At 33.0% G+C, this 24578-nt stretch overlaps 1 protein-coding gene across 4 annotated transcripts in view; it reads left to right on the top strand.

The window, feature by feature from the left end:
• Nucleotides 1-24578, top strand: part of LRP1B (LDL receptor related protein 1B) — a 1805568-nt gene that overhangs the window by 1654033 nt on the left and 126957 nt on the right. For all 4 annotated transcript variants that reach the window (XR_012497488.2, XM_074335779.2, XM_074335774.2 and 1 more), the window contains exons 67-71: nt 9628-9744; nt 15468-15574; nt 20850-20979; nt 22640-22746; nt 23082-23214. Coding sequence is in view for 3 of the 4 variants with exons in the window: in XM_074335779.2 (XP_074191880.2) it covers nt 9628-9744; nt 15468-15574; nt 20850-20979; nt 22640-22746; nt 23082-23214 (594 nt within the window). In the remaining variant the exon portion in view is untranslated. The remainder of the gene's footprint in view (nt 1-9627; nt 9745-15467; nt 15575-20849; nt 20980-22639; nt 22747-23081; nt 23215-24578) is intronic.

Genomic DNA, 24578 nt, shown 5'->3' with positions numbered 1-24578 from the left:
TGTCTTTATGGATAAATGTTTTCAGATCTTTTGGGTAGATACCCAGGAGAGGGCTTGCTGGGTCATATGGTAATTCTATTTGTAATTTTTTGAGGAACCTCCACACTGCCTTCCATAATGGCTGCACCAATCTGCATTCCCACCAACAGTGTATGAGGGTTCCTTTTTCTCCACAGCCTCTCCAACACTTGTTACTATTTGTCTTGTTGATGGTAGCCATTCTAACTGGGATGAGGTGATATCTCATTGTGGTTTTTATTTGCATTTCTCTGATGATTAGTGATGTTGAGCATTTTTTCATATGTATATTTGCATAGAAGAAAACATAGGTACTAAACTTATGGAGCATTTTATGAATTTGTTCAAAGAGCATTTTATGAATTTGTCTCCAAAGGCAAGGGAAGTAAAAGCTAAAATAAATGAATGGGACTATGTGAAACTTGAAAGCTTCTGCACAGCAAAGGAAACCATCGATAAAATAAAGAGGCAACCAACTGAATGGGAGAAGATCTTTGCAAACAGTGCCTCTGATAAAGGGCTAATATCCAAAGTATACAAGAAACTCATGCAACTCAACAACAAAAAACAACCCAATTGAAAAATGGGCAGAGGACCTGAAGAGACATTTCTCCAAAGAGGACATATAAATGCCATTTTCTTCTGAGCAATAGTAGAATAAAATACATAGCAAATTTACAAGTGGTATTTCATTTTCTAAAGCAATAATCAAAACATTAAATAGTGAAACAGTACGTAATTTCAGTTTGGTGAAATAGCTGTTGATTCACTAAAATATTATTTTTAGAATATTTAGTGTTCAAAAACATATATATATATAATAACTATATATATATATGTATAAACATACAATGTAGGACTCATTTCACATATTAATTGAAGAATTGAGCATTTTCCCAATAATATTATACGTTGCTTTTGACTTGCGCCACAGAGCTAACCAAAAAAAAAAAAATGTGTTATGCATGAAAGACTTACATATAACATAGTTTAACTCTTAAACATTACTAGAAACATATTAGCAGTATAGATTGATTTAGGATGTTCTCAGGAGAAAAAAAAGTGCTATAGAAAGCCTAAAGGTATCATTAATTCGTAGGTTAAAATAAAACCTCTGGCACCTCCAAAGAATATGCAATTTTAGACAACACTATCATTTATATTCTATATTCTGAATCACATATATTGTACCACCTTCAACTTTCAAAAGTATACATTTTAGAGGAAGCAAGTTCAACTCTACCTTTGTGTCAGAAAGACATAAGATAATAGAGGATGAGATAAATGCATTTGATGTCTTGGGGAATCCAACACTCTCATCACTACTTAATCATCACCCCTGCAATAGAGGACAGATAATTTCACGTAAGGAAACTGAGACTACAAATGTCTAAGATGAAATGAATAGATGCTAGCTTCAAATGTCAAATAAAGAAATATCTGGACATATAGAGAGATATCTATCTATATAGAAATATCTATATAGATAGATACTCATATGTAACATCTATCTGTCTGTCTATCCATCTATATCTATCTCTCTCTCTCTCTCTCTATATATATATATATGCTATTGCTTATAGTTATAATGGAGCAATTAAATTTTGAGGCCCAACTAAGGTTAGTTTTCAACAATGAATTCTCATTCAGAATACCCTTCTGTTCTGAAAATACGTGCACATTCAGGGACTAAATTAGGGGTGTTCAAACTGCGGCCCACAATCCATTTTTTATTGGCCCGCAGCAAATTCCAAAAATATATTTAGTCTTAAATAAACCAGGTGAGGCAATACATACTTCACCTTGAGTGAGCGGCCCGGCTGTTTGTGTATTTTACCGCATATGGCCCTTGGTGAAAAACATTGAAAAAAGTTTGGACACCCTTGGACTAAATGAATAATACTTTATCATGATATAATTATTTGGATTTTCCAAACCACTTGCGATTCTAATTGTAAAGTCATTTTTAATTACAATTGAAACAAGATATCTGTATCCTAAAGGTTCAGTTTGATGAGTTTTGACAATTTATACAGTATGTAACAAACACCCAAAACATGATCCAGAATATTTCCATTCCTCAGCAAATTCCTTCACCCACCTTTTAGTCAATTCCCCTCACACTCTGTGGGGACAGAGCCCCAAAAAGTAGTTTACAGGCTCTCACCCTCACGTGGAAGGGTGCTGGCTCGGGTGGTGGAGGATGGCCGTCAGCTGTGGCTGATTGGCCGTTGGCTGTGGCCGGTTAGCCGATTGGCCGCTGGTATAACTGCTGCCGCTATGGAGGATTGACAAGGATTGCCGAGGAGCCTAGGAGCCGAGGAGAGCGGAAGAGAGTAGAGGAACAGAGTCGAGGAGAGTGGAGGAGAGTCGTCGGTTGGTTGGCGGAAAGGTGGACGGCAGGTCGTGCATCCGGTGGGCCCAGCCTCCAGTGAGACCATAGTGGTATGACTCCCCTACCTATGGCTCCGTGGGTGTTCCTTTTTGGCCTCACCATATCCTGCGTTCTTATGTGGGGAGTGGGAACAGAGACCGAGCAGGGTCTCCCGCATGACACACTCCCTTTCACAACCACTAACTCTTTTCTGTCACCATAGATTACTTTTGCTTGTATTTAGATGTCATATGCTTAGTTTCATATAGTGTGTACTCTTTTGCTTGTGAATTTTTCATTTGCACATAGTTTTAAGATATTTCCAAGTTGTTTGTTAAAAATTCATTATTTTTTTTATAATGAGTAGTTTTCAACTCTATGAATATATTCCAATGCAGATTATGTTAGAAATTGGTTATTATGAATAAAGGTTCTATAGCCGTTCTTGTAAATATTTTTTGAACATTTGTTTTCATTTTTCTTGAATAAAAACTTAGGTGTAAAACTGCTGAGCCTTAGGGTACATATATGTCTATCTTTATAAGAACCAGAATAAAAAGTTGCATGTTCTCTATATTCTCATGAAAATTTAGGGTGGCCTTCTTGATTTGAGCAATTCTAGTAGATATGTAGTGGTATCTCATTGTGGTTTGAAATGTATTACCTTGATGATTACTGATTTTGAGAACCTTTATTTGCCACTCAAATATCTTCTTTTGTGAATTATCTTTTCAAGTATTTTCTTCCTAATGTGTAAAGAATGTAGGAAATTTTATATATTCTGGATCTGAGTACTTTCTTTTTTTTTTTTAGTTGAAGTTTATTTGGGTGACAATTGGTAGTAAAATTACATAGATTTCAGGTGTACAATTCCATATTACATCATCTATAAATCACATTGGTTGTTCACCAGCCAGAGTCAGTTCTCCTTCCATCACAATATATTTGATCCCATTTACCCTCATCTATCATCCCCCTACCCCCTTACTCTTTTGTAACCACCAAACTATTGTCTGTGTGTATGAGTTTTTGTTTCTCATTTGTTTGTCTTGTTCTTTTGTTGTTTTTGGTTTATATACCACATATAAGTGAAATCATATGGTTCTCTGCTTTTTCTGTCTGACTTATTTCGCTTAGCATTATATTCTCAAGATCCGTCCATTTGTCACAAATGGTCCTATTTCATCTTTTCTTACCGCTGAATAGTATTCCATTATGTATATATACCACAACTTCTTTATCCATTCACCTATCGAAGGACATTTTGGTTGTTTCCATGTTTGGCCCCAGATACCTATGTATGGTGCAACTATTTTCTTTAAATGTTGATTGCCTGTTCATTTTCTAATGATATTTTTTAAAAGCATAAAACATTTTAATTTTGTTTAAGTCCATTTTTTCTTTTATTTTTATATATTTCTTGTGTTGGCCTACTCCAAGATTATTAATTTTTTCATAATTTAGAAGCTTTATGTATTTTTTATGATCATCTCAGATTAATTTTTGTGTATAGAGTATGATGGATTGAGATTTATGCTTTTCATATGATAACCACTTTCTTCAACAATATTTGCTTAAAAGGACTTTTCCTTTCCCCGAAAATAAGACCTAGCCAGACCATCTGCTCTAATGCGTCTTTTGGAGCAAACATTAATATAAGACCCGGTCTTACTTTAGTGTAAGACCGGGTCTTATACAAGATAATATAAGACCGGGTCTTATATTAGTTTTTGCTCCAAAAGTTGTATTAGAGCTTATGGTCCGGTGAAGTCTTATTATTGAAGCATTGTAAATCGGGGCCTTTATTGAAAATCCTTTGACCATATATATATATATATATATATATATATATATATATATATATATATATATATATATATATTTCTGGCTCTATTTTGTTTAATACTACACACTTGTGATTAGTGTAGCATTATGGTAACTATTGAAATCAGGTATTGTAAATTATCCAACTTTGTTCTTTTTCAGTATTGGTCAATTATTCTAGATCCTTATTTCAATATAATTATGTAATAGAATAACATTTCTTCAGAAATAACTTGCTGGAATTTTGATAGGGTTTGCATTAATTCCATATTTTAATTTAGAGAAAATGTTAACAATGCTGAGTTTTCTAATCTATGAACAGTGTATACCACTTCATTTCTTTGGGCAATATTAATTTCTCCCCTCGATGTTTTATAATTTTCAGTAAGAAGATCTTATGCAGATTTCAATAGTTTAATTCCTGGTTCTTTTCCATTTTATTGATACCATTGTGAAAGTTTTGTAATTTTTTTTCTTTTGTTTCATTTTTGGTTATTGCTAATACACAGAAATACAATTAAACATATATGATGATAGTGAACCCATGGACTTCTGAAATTCACTTATTATTTCCAGTTTGTAGATTCCTTTGTATTCCTTTGGGTATAAAGATAATTTTTTTCTTTTTTTTATTATTAGTTTCAGGTGTACAAAACAATGTAATAGTTAGACATTTACACCTCTCACAAAGTGACAACCCCCGTCTCCCAATCTACCACCCTTCCGACATCGCACATTGCCTCCACAGTTCCACTGACCCCATTCCCTGCCCTGCACTCCACATCTCATGACGATATATATATATACACACATATATGTGTGTGTGTGTGTGTGTGTGTGTGTGTGTGTGTATATAAATTTTATGTAAATGTAAAACCACAGTCAACACCCGTCACTATTCAGTTTCAGCTTCAGGGGCACACCGCAGCAGTCAGACACCTACACCGTCCATGAAGTGGTCTCCTCAAGAAGACAAATGTCCATCAGATACCCTATAAAATCTTTACAACATTACTGATTGTACTCCCCAAACTCTCTTTCATAGCCCCGTGCCAATTTTGTGGTTGCCAATTGTGTTTTCTAATCCCCTCATCTTCTCCCTCATCCCCACACCTTCCGATCTATTAACCCTCAGTTTTTTTTTCTATATCTCTTAGCCTGTTCATTTATTCTATTCTTTAGATTCCACATATAAGTGAGATCATATGGTATTTGTCTTTCTCTGTCTGACTTATTTCACTTAGCCTAATGTTCTCTAGGTCCATCCATATCATTGCAAATGGTAAGATTTCATTCTTCTTTATGGCTGAGCAATACTCCATTGTATAAATGTACCACAGTTTCTTAATCCAGTCATCTACCAGTGGGCATTTTGGTTGTTTATGTGTCTTGGGTCCTGTGCATAGCACTGCAATAACCATAGGGGTGCATACATTTTTTCAAATTAGAGTTTTGGAGGTGGAACTACCTTATGACCCAGCAATTCCACTCTTAGGTATCTATCCAGAGAATCTTAAATCTCTCTTCTACCTCTATCTTGCAGTCCAACTCCCCAGTTCTTGCTCCAAAAGCATTACTGCCACCAGATTCTTTTATCTCTTTTCAGAAATATCCCATACATACATATACAAGCACCAATTACAGTATACAGTCAATACAGTTGTACACTCCACCCTTACACAATCAAAAGTGTACTAGTATCTTCAGTTCATGTCAAAGCAATAAACAAGGAAAACTAGTTTTCAAGTACAGTCAGGTGCCACATACTAGCGTTTTGGTCAAGGACAGACCACATATACTATGGTAGTCACATAGATTATAATGGACCTGAAAAATTCCTATCTCCTGTGACATCATAGGCATCAAAATATCACAGTGTAACATATTACTCACGTGTCTGTGACGATGCGGGTGTAAACAAAGTACTGTATTGCCAGTCATATAAATGTTAGCACATACAATTATGTATGGTATATAATACTTGATAATGATAATAAACAACTATATCACTGGTTTACATATTTATTATATTATACTTTTATCATTATTTTAGAATGCATTCTTTCTACTTATTAAAAAAAATAAAATTTGCTGTAGAGCAGTATACCACATTATGCCCGGCAGCCGCCTTGTACAACTCTTGTTTCCCACATCTCTTAATTGCATTACTTTCTGTTCGGCTTGTTTTCACCTTGTGTAGTTTTGTACAGTAACAGGCTGTACAGTCTGCACCATAGGAACTACCTGCCATATCATGTAGTCTAGGTGTGTAGTAGCTGTACCACCTAGGTTTGTGTAAGTGCACTCTAAAATGTTTGCACAGTAACAAAATTCCCTAACAATGATTCTCAGAACATATCCCCACCATTACTTGGTGCATGACTGTACTATATTTATTTTCTCCATATTTATAGCAAAAAAAGAAATAACACATTTTCCAATGCTATTTAACAATATGAATTAATAGAAAACGCTACATATTATGAGCATTTTATATTAATTGCTCTAGAGTATTATAATGTAGAATTACATGAGTTTTGTTCTGCCATTCATTTTTTGGGCCAGTGACTTTCAACTTGGCTGTTCATTGGAATCGCCAGGCTAGCTTTAATAGAGTTACTGATGTCTGGGCTTCACCCCACAGTCAGATTTTATTAATGTGGGATATGGACTTGGCAAGGGATTTTTTTTTTTAAGTTCCCCAGGTGATTTTAATGTGTAGCCATTTTTTAATTTTTAATTTATTTATTTTAACATAGGTGCAGCTTACCATGTCCCATGTAGGGATGGAACCGGTGACCTTGGTGTTATTAGCACCACCCTCTAACCAACTGAGCTAACTGGCTACTCCCAATGTGTAGCCAATTTGCAAACTACTGTTTTATACCCTACTAATTTTTCCTATTAAAATACTATATATGTTGCATATTTAATTATTTATATCTCTTCAAGGGAGATTTTAAATACAGAAAATTCTATATAGTTTGTATAGTTTGTATTTGTAATTTTAATATGTAATGTTATGGATCCAAAAATTAAAAATATGGAAACATAAAATCTGAATAACCTTACATAACACAATTTATCTTTCCATGTTACGGTTTCTGAATGTCCCAAATGAACATTTTAAGAATGCACTGTAACCTGTTCTTGTTAAGAGATAAGTGCAGATATCTTTCAAACACAAAATACAAATGTTTAAACATAGAAAAAATACGAATAGGATTCAGGGGGAAAAAATTCAAATTGATTGTATTGATACTCAGTACCAATTGTTAACCTTTTGTAGTCGTGGAGAATTGCTTGGGGCAGGTATTGTGATACTAGGTCCCATGATCTATTTTACTGATCCAGTCTGATTTTTCTTACATTTTTAAATTCTAAAATGTTAAAACAATATTTAAAAGGAATACAAGGAATACATAAAACTAATGTTATATAGAGAGTAATAATTTCAGAGGAGTTGTTTTAATTGCTAAAATGAAATAACCATCTAAATAGTTTACTACCAAACCCCATATTTTTAGTAATCATTATTTAAATTCCAACCATTCTAACACATTTCTTGAGTGTCTGAGATGGACACGATGCTATATTAGAACTACTGCAGATTTCAAGCCAATTTTAAAATCTAAAGTTAGGTGTAACACAGGCAAAAAGTTATGTTACAAAACAGCACTCAACATATTGACACACGTTAGATTCTGGGTAATCATTAGCAGGCAGGCAGGTAGGGCAGAAGGAAAGAAGGAAGGGGAGTAGAGGGAAATTGGGGCATCTGTCCTCTATCTATCTACCTGTCTGTCTGTCTGCTGTCAGTCTGTCTACCTATCCATTTGTCCATCTACCTGCCTATTTCGTAGAAAGAATGCATTTCAAGTCTATCATGAGAATTTCCACAGAAATATAAAATGTTTCTGGATTGGGATCTGAATATAAATTCCCCCATTGCTGTTTAATACCTTTGTAATATTGGAGAAATAAACTCTGAAATTTATGTTTCTCATTTATTTAAATGCATGTAATAATACTTCTTAGGGATATTATAAAGATTGAATATGATCATGTTTATGAAAATGCTTAGCTAAGAGGTGGGCTGGGATCTCAATAGATAGTCATTATTTCATTTTTATAAATATACCTAAACCACTCTTGCTTTTATAATCCTATTTCAATCTGAATTTTATAAGATGCATTTTTAAGTAAGTATAGCAACGACCACCAAATAAATTATTTTCTCCTTTAATTAATTTATTTTACTAGTCTGAATTGTTAAATACTTCACTGTTCATCTCTAATATGGCTGAGAATAAGGAGTCAATCTAAAGGAAATATGAAAGGGAAATAAATGTGTCCTAAATTGTATATTGACATGTATACTTTTTTATTTTTATAATGTATACCATCTTGATGATTTAGACTCCTGCTACTCAATGTGTTTTACAGACCAAAGACAATGTTATCACTAGAGCTATTAAAAATCCAGATCTACTCGATTACAATCTCTGTTTCAGCAAAATTCTCAAATGATTTATAAGTATGCACATTAAAGTTTAAGAAACATTGCTTTAGACTATATGCAATTAGATACTACTCAAAGAAATTTAAACATATATGCCCTATATTTTAAATAAATTATTATTGCATACTTTCTGATTTTGGCTCATGCGGACAGTCAGATTTGTCCTAAAGAGCACTAAATCAGGAGTAAAAATACATTTTTTTTTAAAAAAATGTTTGCTATGCCACTTACTGGTAGTGAAAATTCATCAAGTTCCAAAGCTTCTGAGAATCTCTATTTTGTCATTTATAAAGTGAAGAGCTAGTTAATACTTCCCCTGGTACTCAGTGATATTGTTTAGAGGTTCAAGAGATGTCACTTCATTAATTGTCAAGGTCTGTACACATTATGTACTATTATACCTTATGAATTTAGAGCATCTGACTATAGGTAGAGCTTCTTAAGGAGGAAGGAAACATGACAATCTCAGAGTTTGATTAATAACCATGTGTTTTTACTGTCTTATAGCAGAAATAGTGCATGGCTTAGGGAGGGAGTGTCTTAAAGAGAAGGGTAGTTTGGGATACTTTTGTTGTTTTGTTTTGTTGTTTTTGTTTTGTTTTGTTTTGTTTTGTTTCATTAATTGATTTGTGTTGACTTTATATGGGTGGTCCAATCACTTACTTTGTAATCAGCTTGTGATGAAAGTAAGACCAATAACAAGATAAAACAAGACAGAAAGGTAAAATGTATTCAATATTTGCCTTCAGTTTTTCTAGGAATGCTTCTCAGTCAGTCACTTAATTAATGCATAATGTTTCATGCCCTGGATTTGGCATGGCAATGAGGATATTATGAGGGATGTTTTCATGAAACTCAATGGTGCAAACTCTGGTTCTTTCTATTACAGATAAAAAAACTTGTGGACCTCATGAATTCCAGTGTAAAAACAACAACTGTATTCCAGATCACTGGCGGTGTGATAGCCAAAATGACTGCAGTGATAATTCAGATGAAGAAAACTGTAGTAAGTAACTCTTGAGAGCATTAAGAGCTGAGAGCCTATTCAACAGGCAGGATAGCAATTTTTAGTTCAGTTAAGGTATGAATACGAATCTATCTGTCCTGCAACTCACATTTTTATACATACATTCACATTTGGACAAGAGTATTCAGACTAAATTGACCTGAATCTCAAATGGTGCAATTATTGAAATGCTCATCCCGGGAGTTATTTTCTTACAGTTATCAGAATTGGTATGAAAGTATCATGAGGTTTAATGCAACCTATTAGTATGCAATAAAGGAAACCCTTGATGCAAGCTCATATGAAGGGCTGAATGATGTGGAGACAGTACAAAACATATCATTCTTTAACGCATGGTATACATTTCATTTCAGTCTCAAATTCTTTTACACTACAAATTCACCCATGAGTTTCTTTCAGTGAAATATCATTTATTCTCTCCGGAGTGGTGAACACCATATTTATGCAGGATGCTTTTCTGTGAAAATAGAATAACACTATTATCGTTATCTGCCTACTGCATTTTTATGTCATAAATTTTAAAGATAATTATCCAACAAATTTATTTTCTAAAAAGTATGAGAGTATGTAAAATGGTGACAGTATCTCTATATTCTAGCACTAATTTCTGAATATATTTCTTGCCGTCACTTTCTTATACTGCTTTTTAAACAAAGAAAGCAGTACAATTACGTTTAAAGTAAGATAATCAAATTATATTTATTAAATATGTATATTCTACTACTTCCAAAAAGGATTTGTTGGTAATAGTGATGTCTATTTTTTATTGATTGAACTAAGAACATTCATTTCACAAGACACAGGAGATGGAATAGAAATTCTTACATTAAAGCATGATGATACAGTATATAAAAGCATACATATAGTACAGTCACTGCCATATTAAATCAGTTGGATATTCACTTTGCAAAATATCAACTAATGTTTTAAAAAACTTTCAAAACTTAATCGGAGTAGTGTTTGAAAATCAGATATATTAAATATGAAATATCTGGATCATTATGATTTTGAAATACTCTGAATATAGAAATCTTTTTTAATCCTCTCTTACTCTTCTCTTCACATAGATATCTTCCAGCTGGTCACACTCTTTAAAAAGGGAAAGAATATCACACAGAGTCATTAGAGTGTTCTAGATTCCTTTAATCAGTAATTTTAAAAATGTTAAATAGCAAGTATTCAGATTCTGTCTAGTGAAATAAAAACCTAATGGGGTGAGGGTAGTAGAAAAAAAGAGTAAATACAAAAAATAAACAATTTTGTGTATGCTTTCTATTTAATTGATTTCTATTTCAGAGCTTAATTATATAGATAACTACCTAGGTTAATTTTAGATACATTTAGTGTTAATTATCAATAAGATACCTAACAGGAAATGCCCTATGACTGAAGCATATTGAGAGCCAGAGAGGTTAGATAGGAGGGCAACATTGAGGGCTTATATCTTGGAAAACCCTTGATTCAAGTGGCAATTGAAATCGTGTGAGAAGTTAGGTTACTATAATAAGAAAAAAAGGAGAAAATGAAGGGTCAGGATAGCCTGCTTCTGAGTCTGCTGAGGCTTCCTAAGTGGCAGAGTATCATTTTGCTAACATCTCCTGAAAGTCAGCCTTTGATGCAAGAAAGCCAGGAGAAGAAACACTACCTCTCACTTGTCACCGTGGAAATTTTGTGATAAAACTTAGAGCCCCTTAAAAAAAAAAAAAAAGCAAGCAAAGTAGATGTAATATCAAGCATTTCTGTATAAAGTACTCAATTATGTGTGACTCTTTTTAGGTCCTATTCACTTTAAGCTTATGGCCTAAGATAATTAATATTAATGAATTTGCAGAGGAGAGGTGACAGTCCACAAGAATAATGACATGGAAGGAAAGAAAGCATACACAGAAGAAATATCAGAGTTGGGAATATGTGAACCATGTAAGCATATGTAAGAGGATCAAGGGATCTAGATAAAAAGTGCTGTTTGAAGATACCATCTTGAATAGGCCAGAAGAAATGAGAAAGTTTAAATACTGAAAATGCCAGCAGTTCTGGAAACCAAGTGGTTGTGGAGAGCGGTATTCAAATGCAGTCTATTCACAAAGATATTCACAATCTTTATGTAGAAAATTAGGCTTCATATGGATGCTCCTTAAATTTAATTGCTGTCACCTATTCCTCCTTCACCTGAATGAGAGTATCACTGTGTGTGAGACAGATGCAAATAGTTAAAATTGTTTCTTAAAATTAAAACACAGACAAAACCTGAGTCTATGAAGAATAGAAAAGAATACAATATATCGATAGGGAGCACCAAGAGATTAGCCCTCTAGAAGTCAGCCTTAGAAAAAATATTGCATTAAAATGCTATCAAGATATTTTCAATTTTTATTCTCTATTGAAACTATTATAATTATGTGTATTAATATATAATTACAATAAAATATTATAATTCTACACATAGAATTATAATATACATATTGTAATTATGACTATGTATAATATCACATGATTATTAATATAATTGTAATATATAGAAATATAACAATATACCCAAAATGGCACTGATATATCATTATTATATTTTATAAATATCATTAGTCAATGGTGGCATTTTGGTTCACATTTACATGTTATTGTTATCTAATATTAAGTAGTGAAACATAGTTAACAGAGACAGTAAATCAGTTTTATAGTTAAAAAACAAAAGCAACTTTTTTTATATATATATAAGCTTATTTCATCACCCACACTTAACTTGTATTCCATTGCCTCATTTGTTTCTTTATCACATTTATCTTGAACTCCTACTTAAGTATCTGGAGATCCTCTAGGGATTAGAGCTATGCTCCAGAGCCTAGCACAGTGCCTGGCACTTATTTATAATATTAGCAGTGTATTTTTAAAATCATGTTTGGACTTCTTTGTTCATGAATCTGATCTAACGAATTTACTTTTTAAATTGTGTTGGAAACACTCCAGGCACAGATATGGGAATAGTTGAGCAATTAACTGGCAGCTATGTTTTAAATTTAATATGCTTTGTACTTTTTTATATTTACATAGGATAATTAATCCACTGTTACTTCATTATCATCCACTGATCATTTCCCTTGTAAAGTGTTCATCAGGGACAGTTTGCTTTAGCAATGATTTATGCTCTTAAAAACAAGAAAATGTCATTGTTATTGGAGTTATTTTTCATCTGTTAGGTTGGTGCAAAAGTAATCGCGGTTTAAAAGGTTAAAACTAATTGCAAAAGCCGCAGTTACTTTTGCACCAACCTAACAGCTCAAACATTTGGAAATATTTGCGAAATCTCAACATGCATACTATCTTTATCAATAATAAATATAATATATATATATGGCATGTATCTCTTCCTAGTAATTGATGTGCAGAATTTTTTCTTCATCTCTTTGAATTATTAAGAACTAATAATCCAATAGATTTAAAAGTACCAAATAATTTTGATCAATTAGATTAAGGTTTATGTAGAAGAAAAAGCTATGTCTGCTTTCTTTGAATTTCTAGTACTTTCACATTGAATTTATATCAGATTATTTGTATAGCACATCAGTTATACTAATTGTATTCTAAAAATTCTCCTCAGATGCTTACACCCATATTCATATAATTTTTGCACTTATCTCTAAGAGTTTATAAAAATATACTCATTAGAGTAATTGGAGACTGGAAACCTTTCTGCTCTGCCACTAACAGTATGGCTTTGAAAGTCACTTTTATTTTCTGAACTTAGTTTTTCTGGATTTTGTGCAACATGGCTTCCAAAGCTCTTTTTAATTCTGAAACTGTATGTTTTTGCCTTCTGTAGTATCAAGGAAGTGACCAGTCCATATGAAGGAGGGTAAAATGGCTTCCATATGGAGGGATGGGAGGAAAGGGATTCTCTTATTATTATTTTCTCATTATTAAGTGAAATAGACATTGCTAGCCATGCGCCTTGGACAAGTAACTTGACTTCTCAGAGATTTAATGTTAAACTCTGTGATGTGAGCACTTATTACTTCCTCAGTAATATGGGAGGCAATAACATGGCCTAGCAGTAAGAAGTATAGGCTCTGGTACCTGGTCATCTAGGTTCAAATTCAATACCAGCTCTTCTGCCTGCTAGGTGATTTGGAGTAAGTTCCTTATTCTCTCTGTACCTCAATTTACTCATCACTTTATACAGTAGTTAGTACTGACGAGTCAATTCAAGCACTTAGTATTAAATTCAACTAGGACCTATCAACAAATAAGCAATCAGTAGCTGATAGTAATTGTTATTGTTATAATTAGTGATATTGATAACATTGTTTCTTAAAATTAAAACGTAATGTATGTATATATAAGGCAAAACGAAAAAACTTTTATTGTCATGCTCACAAAGAAGTATTGAGACATACAGGGGATCCTCCAGTTAGTGGCATTTTTTCATTCTACTAAATAGCATCTTGTCTTATTGTATAGCCTGAAGTTTGTATTTTAAAGTAAAGTAAGTCCCACAGCAGAACAAAATATTCTGATACATATTACACTTTCCACAGTTTCCCCAGTGTTTTCACATGTCTATATACAATTTTTTATATAGACATGTAAGAGCATTTATGATACCCCATATTCAATATGTCACCCTACAACTAGAAACCAAGTGGTTGTGGAGAGCGGTATTCAAATGCAGTCTATTCACAAAGATATTCACAATCTTTATGTAGAAAATTAGGCTTCATATGGATGCTCCTTAAATTTAGTTGCTGTTACCTATTCGTCCTTCACCTGAATGAGAATATCATTGTGTGTGAGACAGATGCAAATAGTTAATGAGTAGAGAAAATGTCAAATATCACTTCTACTTAGAGAAAAAAAAACTAAACAAGAGATGACCTCCAGCAGTCACAGAGATCACTTGCAGGAACAAATTTCTGAAATTCTACTTTATTGCCCAGATGAAATGTTTTCCACTTGGGAGTTAAGCCAAATTTCAACTCATGTTATTTGGCTTCTGTCCTATGTGGAATATGGTGTAGCATAATTAAATCAACAAGTGGCAGATTGTCTAAAATGACAGGTAAATTATATAGGGCATAAGCAAACAACTGCATAAACAAGTAGGCAGTTTTCTAAAAGAGCCTCCTTCTGCCTCTTCAACCTGTATCCACCCAGGCATGTCCAATAATACCCCCAGGTGTCCTTCTTGTTCTATGAAATCTGGAATTTTGGGGGACAAAATTGATGAATTAGAAAGTCATTATAGTACATAATAAAAAGTCAGAAAACAACGTCCAGAGTCACTCCTCCATTAACAAACAGCCCTATGAGTACAGAGAATCACAGAATCCTTTACTTAACGTAAATACATAAAATGTCTTTGAATTCCAACAACTGGAAAAGATTATTGTTAAACTGTAATATGTATATGTTTATGGCTTTTATTTTACTTTGCAACTGTATTTTTATTAAACAGTGGGCTATTTATCTTTTGTCTTTTTTCAATTTGTTTCTGTAATGCCACTTTCTATTCATGACTTTAAAAACAAATTTGAAAAATCATTATATTATGTACCATAGATGCTTCGTGAAACATTTTTCCTAAACAATTTTTTGGTTCTGCTTGGCTAACCACATGTCCTTAATGCTACCTCATGTTGTATGTTATACACATTTTAAAATGCAGTCGCATATACTAGAAAAACTCTGTGCTGTTTTTCCTTCCACAGAGCCACAGACGTGTACACTGAAAGATTTTCTTTGTGCCAATGGGGATTGCGTTTCTTCAAGGTTTTGGTGTGATGGAGATTTTGACTGTGCAGATGGCTCTGATGAGGTAGGGAACTTTGAGAAATCCAACAAAAAATAAAGCAGTTCTGTAGAATCACATTTATAATTATTGTTGTTCAATGAAATGAGTGTGACAAGGACAGCTCTGAAATGTACTTCACTCCTGACCCACTGAGATAAGTATTCTATCTCAGCTCTGTGCTGAACACACCCAGCACAGGGAATAGCTCTTGTGCTACTATTGACAGTTAATTTTATAGTCTGTTTTACCTCAAGTGGTGAATGGTTGGATTGGGAATACGATATTTGGAAACCTTATTCCCTATAGCTGATGCCCTCGCCATCTGTGAATTTGTTCATAAATTTTCTGCAGTATTTATAGTCAGGACTAATAATTTTTTATGCATTTTAAATAGTTTCTTGTCCCCAGCCTCTTTCTTCAATAGATACCATCTCAGAGATATCGAAGTGGGTCATCAATTTTCATGAAACCACAGGTTCAGCTGTGTTTAGATGATGAATCACAATCCATTTATAATAAGGCCAATGTAAACACAGCTTAAGTGAAAAAGTTTAGAATTTCTCTGGATAATTCTCTAAACTTCGATTGTGCTAACATTTATAATAGTTCACATAATTTGTTATTTATGAATCTGTGTATTCGTGTTCCAGCTGTTAATTACTCCATGATGCTTTAAAAATAATATACGACATGTGGTTATATTTTTTCCTCAATCAAATCTAAAATGACCCCAAGCCCTTCCAATATCATTAAGAAGTTCAATAGTCACTTTTCATGATTTTCTCTGTTAATGATTTTCCATGTTAATATCAGGAACACAGCACTTGTGCAATCTAATCTAGTCAGAGAGGAAGGAGAAACGAGGTCTACAGTCCTCAGTGGCCACCGTGGCTCCTTCTGGGGAACAATGATTCCTTCAGCTCTGCTGTTTCCGTTGACTCACATGTGTTTACCTCTCATGAAGGACCTCTCACCGACTATAGGCTGGGCCACAGACAATCTTCCCTGTTGCTGTAGAGGTTTCTGTATTTCAGGTTTAACTTCCTGAATTATCCACTGATTTCCTGTCTCTTTGAGACACACTGAAGGTCTTTACTGTTTATAGAGCCCACACAAACTAGTTTTTTGTTTATTTTTTCCCCAGTCTTCATGCATTCTTATCAGAATCAGACAATTCTCCATTCTCTCACTGTCTTGAAAAATTTCCCTAATCACATGCAGATGCCTGGATTTTAGAAACAAATGCATGTAACTCCTCACCTGAAGGCCAGAAAACCTAAAACTTGAAGTTGCAAAGGTCTCTGGGCTATTCACAAAATAGCTTAAAATAAAATTTTTAAAAATCCACAAGGTGATGGAAGGAGAACTGACTCTGGGTGGTGAACACACAATGTGAGATATAGATGATGTATTACAGAATTGTACACCTGAAACCTATGTAACATTACTAACCATTGTCACCTCAATAAAATTTAATATAAAAAAAATCTACAAGGGAGTTAAATTCTTACATTGACCAGCTACTTATTTACTTAGTATCCATTTATTCAAAAATGATATTAAATATCCCCTAGTCAGGAAAACACAGTTCACATAAACTCATTCATACCATGAAAATGTTTCATTTTCTTTAAAAAATATTTTCTACCCACCCTGTTTAATCTGTGAAACATCAAGAGGAGAGAATATATTTTTTTAATGTTTATGATTTTATCTTGCATGTTACTCAACTAGATGTCCAAAGTATATACATAGAATCAAATACTTATTGTTCAGAAAACTTATTCGTGTGAAAATAGATATTCTTATTAACACCATGTGTCTCTCATGCCATAAAATTCATGGACAGAGTTCGATAATGGATAAATATTTCTCCGTTATCCAGGTATTTTCATGATAACACCTCTAAGGAATCTGATTAACTCTCTTAAAGGTAGTCTTTCTCTACATTTAAAGGCATTTAGTGTAGTCTGTATGTAATGAGGTGGCTAACAATATAGGCAATTGATTTCTTTTTTTTTAAGTCTAAAATGACATGTTGCATTAAAAAAAGGTAGCACACAAACAAACAAAAAGGTAAACTGAACAAATGGCTAGAAAGCAGAATTACATATTCGGAACAAAAGAGAAAACTGGGAGGATAAGTTTTTGTATGAATGTGAACTAACAGTGTAATTAATTTGCTACTATCTATAAAAACAATAAAAAAAACTAAAAATGTGGATCAATGTAATTGTGTATCAAGTTAGTAGCATATGCAGAGAATTATTTAAAGTGACTTTAAAATATAATAGTTTACCCCTCTAAATCCAGTATATTATAAGGATTAAAAGAAATGCAAAGGAATCTTAAACTGTATTCATAGACTTGTTCTTAATAATAATATTGGTTTTGCTAATTTGAAATTCATATATATTGAGAGTAGGGCAGTTCAAAGGCTTTTAACATTATTAGTTCTCAAGTTTTTAGCAAAAGAAGGGTGACACAAATTTAAAAACAATGAAAGTAAATAAAAATCATGTAATGTTAAATTCAAAAGTATCAGTATGGGAACTTGATTTTTCTCTTTCTAAAAATATACAATTCTTAGCTTTGCCACTGAAAAATCCTAAAATGAATGACATCCCAGCATTAAAGATTATCTCTGGCATTCACATAGTGGCCGCCAAATACCATCTTTCAATTAAAGGAAACAAAAATCCTTTGAGAAATGTCTAATTCCAGGTCTATGAAAGGAAATTAACAAAATAAGCCACTAATATCCTGAAGCCAGAAAACAGGCCTATTAGGATAGGGTCCAGAGCACATAGGAGCAAACTTGAAAAGGTTTTCACTGGTAAGAGGGACAATTTTTAGCATCAGAAAGAAATGACTGTAGTTGATTAAAAAACAATAAGTATATAAAATATATATGAGTTCATAATAATACCTAAGAAGTAAAAAGCTCATTTTTCACTTTGGTGGTTGCTAGAATACCACCATTCTTAGTATTCCATCAGCCAAATTCCAAATGTGGGGCATTCTAGAGAACAAATGGCCTGGTTTCTTCAAGTAGAAAATGACATTTAAAAAACTGGGAGAATGGGAAATAGTAATACACTTAAACACAAACAAAATTCAATGTGTAGACCTCTCTTAGATCTTTAGTTTACCTAATAGTATTTTTATATAGTTAAGGAAATCTTGAGTGTGGATTAAGAATAACTTTATACTAAGGAACCTAAGGAATTTTGTATTCATTTTGTGACATTGTTAATTTTCTTGCAGTATTGTTGTTATGTTAAAACAGTCCTGAATGTAGATAAGTGAGGGGAGGGTCTATGAATGTGAAGTGTTGATAATGGTTAAACATGCACAATAGAGTTCATTATTCCATTCTCTCTATTTTTCTGTATGTTTTCAAATGTCTAAAATAATTAAATACCCTACAAGTACAGACACACACAAAACACATATACTCACATCAACTATACTGCAATTTTTTTGTAGATCAAAATCTTTTGATGATGAAATATCTATAAGTACCACCTTCTGTGTTATTGTCAATGCAGATACACTAGTGTCATTGGTTATTGACCTTTTTTTACTTTAATTAGCCTTCTTGCTGAGCTAATCATTCATTAATTCTACAAATATATACTGAGTAGTTATAATCATGGCATGGTATTAGATGCTTGGTACACAGACAGACATGGTTCCTAACCCAGTGGAGCTTAATTGATTGAGATTTTAATTTATGTTCCTTTCTTTCTACATTTGCTATTTTGTTCATTCATTCACTTATTTATTCAGCAGTGTTTATTGAATTCTTACTCTGTCCCAGGCACAATACTGAGCATGGAGAGTATGGTGGCAAAAAAAAGGAAAAAGAAAGAATGAAACCCTTTCTCATGATCAGTACATGGTCCATTTCTCCAACGTATTTTACACCACTCACTGTTACATAGCTTACCCCACAGATACAGCACATTTCTAATTATCCTTACACATTAAAGCCTTTCTTAGGTAGTTCCATTTATATTTAAACTTTCTCTGCAAAGCCTCTCCTAAAAACCATAAGAATCCATATCTTTGAAACTATATCCATTTGTTTTGACAGTTAATTTATTTTATTGCAATTATTGGTTTAGGTGCTGGTCTTTCCTATTAATCTATGAGTTTATCAAATACAGAGAGTAAATCTTAGTTTTCTTTGTATTCTTATTTAACTATCTGGCAAATAGTAAACTCTCAATATTTAAGAAAGGCAGGAAAGAAAATCAATTATATAGCAAACAGTCTAATTAAACATCCATCAACAAGGAGAAAATTACAGGAATTTAGAAACTCAATTCTCCTTCCTTACATGGGAGTGAAACCAGGAAGAAGCCGGGAATAATAGTTAAAAATGTTTCATTCACTGGGAGTTTCACAAGCTGAGAGAATGTTGCACTTTTTTGTGGAAGGAACAAACAAGTATAGTCTGGCAAGAATAGAAATTCCTTAACAGAAGACTATCACTCCAGCAAAACATGTCATTGGGCCATCCCATTTCAAGCAGAATTGTCAGACCACAAGGGAAGTAAATGTCTAGTGGATCTTTTTCATTGGTCTCATATAAAAAAACTGAAAGATTCCCCAAAGGTCTATCTACTATCTTGTTTGACTTCCAAATAAAATCTGTATGTGGGCTAGCAGAAATGACAATCGTGGCAGTTCATTTCACAGTTCTTTAGGATCAGATATTAGAAGAGAGAAGGATTATCAACAGCAAGCCAACTGTAAAAGGACAGGTACTGAGAGAAAGAGATGGGAAGAATGGGAAAGAATGAACACTGAAGAAGTTTTTCCAATGCAAAACAGATCTGCTTTAGCATTGTTGTTTGCTTCGTGTTCCATCCTTTGATCCAATTGCTAATGAACTAGATGTACTTGCTTAGACATAATTTTTTAGCCTCTTTCCTCCCACACTATCTTCATTCTCACCTGCAATTATTAAAATGACATTACCCATAATGTCAGTTTGAAGAATAATACACTTGGAGAATTTTAATTCATATGATGAAGCCATGGGACTTATGATCTTTTTTTTGTTTTGTTTTGTTTCTCTGTTGTATTATGACTAACAGAGAAAAATGAAAGTGGAAAATTGTTATAATTATGTTATATAACACTGGGCTTACATGTGATTATCTGAGCTTATATTTTGTAGACATGGTTTCTACACTTCTAGGTTTCTATGTGTGCGGTTTCTAGTTGTCTTTTGGGTTATGTTTGTCTAAAAATATAATTTTAATTACATGTGTGTTGATTCTTACAGAGAAATTGTGAAGCAAGTTGTTCTAAAGATCAGTTTAGGTGTTCCAATGGTCAGTGTATATCAGCAAAATGGAAATGTGATGGTCATGAAGATTGTAAATACGGAGAAGATGAGAAAAACTGTGAACCAGGTAAGATTATTGAGGTGATAATAAAGTCAGCTGATATTTCAACTTGAGAAAATATAAGTTTGAATAATGATATTCAGAAAATGGTGGCAAATGCACGTATAGATTTCTGTTTGTTAGAAATAATCTGAGATATCTGTACATAGAAAATTGGTGTGCCCTTCATATGTTTTGAAAGTGTTTCAGCAGGTTAGATTTTTACTATGTTCAAGATCCAAGCATTCTCCTCCAAATTTGATTTTCTGGTTTCTATACCTGTCTGTAACATTTAGGATTGTTTTTTCAAGACAACAAAATGAAATATGATGAAATTGTAACTATGATAAAAGTCAGGCTTTCAATTAGGGAAATGAAGATTATGAAACAGAATGTAATAATTTAAACATGATACCAACTGAGAAAAAACTTAAGTATATTCTTTTTATTTACATCTTGGTCCAAAATCAATATAAAATTAGTAAGCAAAACGAGAATATAAGAAAAAAAAAATAACACCCAATTTATGCATTTCTATTTCTTAAATATGACTCTGTAAATATTCTTATTAAAACTTAATTTTTATACCTAGCTACTTTAAAAACATTATCTTATAGAAGGAAATCGCTAGGAAAATTATACTATAATCTATGTATAACCATGAAAACATTACTTTGAGATACTAGGTCAAAATAGCAGGCACAAGGCACATGCATTATCATGTTCCAGTACCATGCCCGTGGTCCATACTTCTAATAGATCTGAGCTTTTCTCTTACTGAATCCAGACATGTTCTTCGACTCCTTCGTACTACAAATCCCTAGGCAAACATTGTCAATTAACAGAAATTAAAACAAATGGAAAAATATTTTTAATATCCCTTGAATGCGCAAGTCACACCACAAAGTCATTGTGTGAGTACGCTTGGCTACCTAATGGCCTAATATAAGGCCAAAACCCCAGAGGTTTGAATGTAAGCCTTACAAACTCAAACACATAGCCAAAGGCAGCTGTCATAATTCTTATGTCCGTTAATTAGATTGGGTACTGATATGATCTTATTTATCAACTATTATTTGTATTTTCTGTATCATAAAGGAATACTTCAAATTCTATAGACTCTTAATTACACATATATTCATATTGAAAATGCCAAAACCAAAATCCTTCTTGAAACTGATACAAATATGATACTGATGTCAACATAACCAAATAGCTATCACAGTGTCTAGGAGAACCTGCCAAGATTTCCACTGTTAGATTTATACAACGCATATATGAATTAACATTTCCCAGGATCGCTAAATCCTATTACACTTTTGAAAATAATGTAAGGCTATTATCTTTTAAATAATTCAATTTAAAATTATGAAAAATTTATTTAACTCTTTAAATTCAAAGGGAAGGAGGATAGGAAGGTTTTTATTTTCCTTTTTTCTTTAGATTAGTGAGTGTAATACTTACTGAACAGGCTATTATATCATTGCAGTATTTTTTAATACAATGCAACAATGTTGTAAAGCACATTTTAAACAAATATTTGCTATCAAATGTTGAATATAGTGTAAGTGATATAAACTATTTTCATTACTACCTATAAAATTTGATGTGCTTATATGTGTTTTTATCTATCAAACCAGTCATTCTTTTTTACTGAATCTAAATCTCCACTTATAATTGCATTCAGCTTCTCCTACCTGCTCCTCAAGTGAATATATATGTACCAGTGGAGGATGTATTTCAGCGTCTTTGAAATGTAATGGAGAATATGATTGTGCTGATGGTTCTGATGAGGTAAAACCTATAATTTTATTAAAATCTCTAAATTACATGAATTACATTTGGGAAAGCAATGTAATAAAAATAAAGAGACAGAATCTTGATTCTCAGCACTGTCTAAAATGTTAGGACAAGTACATTAAATACAGTAATTTCCACAAATACCTGGATCTTCATGCTGTCCATATATTAAACCCCATTGTCATTTATAGAGGTTGTATTCATTAATTCAAAGTAAAAGAAAGCCCACAGTATAATAAATCTCCAGTATTGTGAGCTGCCTGTTTGTTTTGCCTGTGACAGTATCATTATAATTAATAAAAACTGCAGTGCCTTTTGTATTTACGCAGATGGACTGTGTGACTGAATGTAAGGAAGATCAGTTCCGATGCAAAAATAGAGCCCACTGTATCCCAATTCGGTGGCTGTGTGATGGCGTTCACGACTGTGTGGATGGCAGTGATGAAGAGAACTGTGACAAAGGTAAGGTATCTGTGTGTGCGTGTGTGTGTGCGCGCGCCATAAATAAAATAATGGCAGTTAGAGTGCTGTGGAGAATATATAGTGTGTTAAAATCAGAGGATAGGATCATTAAATGCTTCTGTTTACTCTTTCTAGTTTTAGTGTAGAATAGCCTGTTCTAAATAAGCAACATCTGGATCATTTTCAGAGAAAAACGTCAGTCTTTGTACACCAAAGGCAACCAAAATGCAAGTGTTTATTGAGTGCCTACCATGAGCATGAATTTTGGACTAGCTGCTGCTCAGGGTTAGGGATACTAAAAGAGCTCGGGGAACATAGCCACTAGAACCAATGACAAAAATCTTTTCAGAATACATTTCTCTTCTACGTTGCTTGCCTTGTTCTGAGTGAATAAAAACAGCACATAGTGTACTATTACACATACTAATATGCTAGTTCATATATAGGTTATAGGATGTGTCCAAAATGCGGCAGATTTCCATTTTGCCGCATGGTTAAGAAAACGACCTACATATTTTTGTCAGTCTGGAAGATACCTTTGGGCTTTATAGTATATTATTTTCCAGTTATTTGAAGGTATTTCCTGACAGTTAACAATTTTTTAGTTGTAAGTTATCACATTAACAACAGTAATAATTATTACTTTAAAATTAATGAAATGAAAGCAAAGAAATTGCGTGGTAAAGGTTATAATGACTTCAAATTACATAATTCTTACCGTTTTCATAATGTTAAATATATTATTTAAATAAAAAAAAATTAACCTGCTTATGAAAGTATCGCAATGGACTTTACATTTTGAATATTTGGAATATCATCAACATAGATGGTACCAGATATTGGCATATGTTGCAAGGCATTTGAACAGGCACTCAAGGTTTACATAGTTTAAATGTATCTAAAGTATTTAGTTCTGTAAATATCTAGTCACTCAGGGAAAAATGTTTTCTACTTTCTCTAATATTATATCAAATAATTTGGGTGATATTTCTATCCCAAAACCTGATAAAGTATTGTTATATACAGCAGAAGAAATCCTAGTTCTCATTTGGAATCGGCATTACATTATAGAGAGCCAGAAAAGGTTAAACTTCCATAATAGCTATTTCTGCTTTTGGTTAATTTCTCACACTCACTTTCTGTAACTGTTCACTCTAGATAGAGCAAACTTTGTGGACAGTCTGTCACTAACAATCTTCTGTAGTCTAATATGCAAAGACTTTGAGACAAAATAATTAAGTTATTCCTCTTTTTCCATTTTCTAGCTAGTAAATTCCACCCCCTCAACTTCAGTCACTGTTATCAGTATTTCTTTTTCCTTTGCTTCCTGCTTCAGCTCATGTAATATCACCTTACTTGTCTTC

The sequence above is a fragment of the Rhinolophus sinicus genome, chromosome 17, assembly GCF_057876585.1.
Source record: "Rhinolophus sinicus isolate RSI-liver-muscle chromosome 17, RSI-T2T, whole genome shotgun sequence".
NCBI classification, from domain to species: Eukaryota; Metazoa; Chordata; class Mammalia; order Chiroptera; family Rhinolophidae; genus Rhinolophus; species Rhinolophus sinicus.
This window is presented reverse-complemented; position numbering and strand designations above follow the sequence as displayed.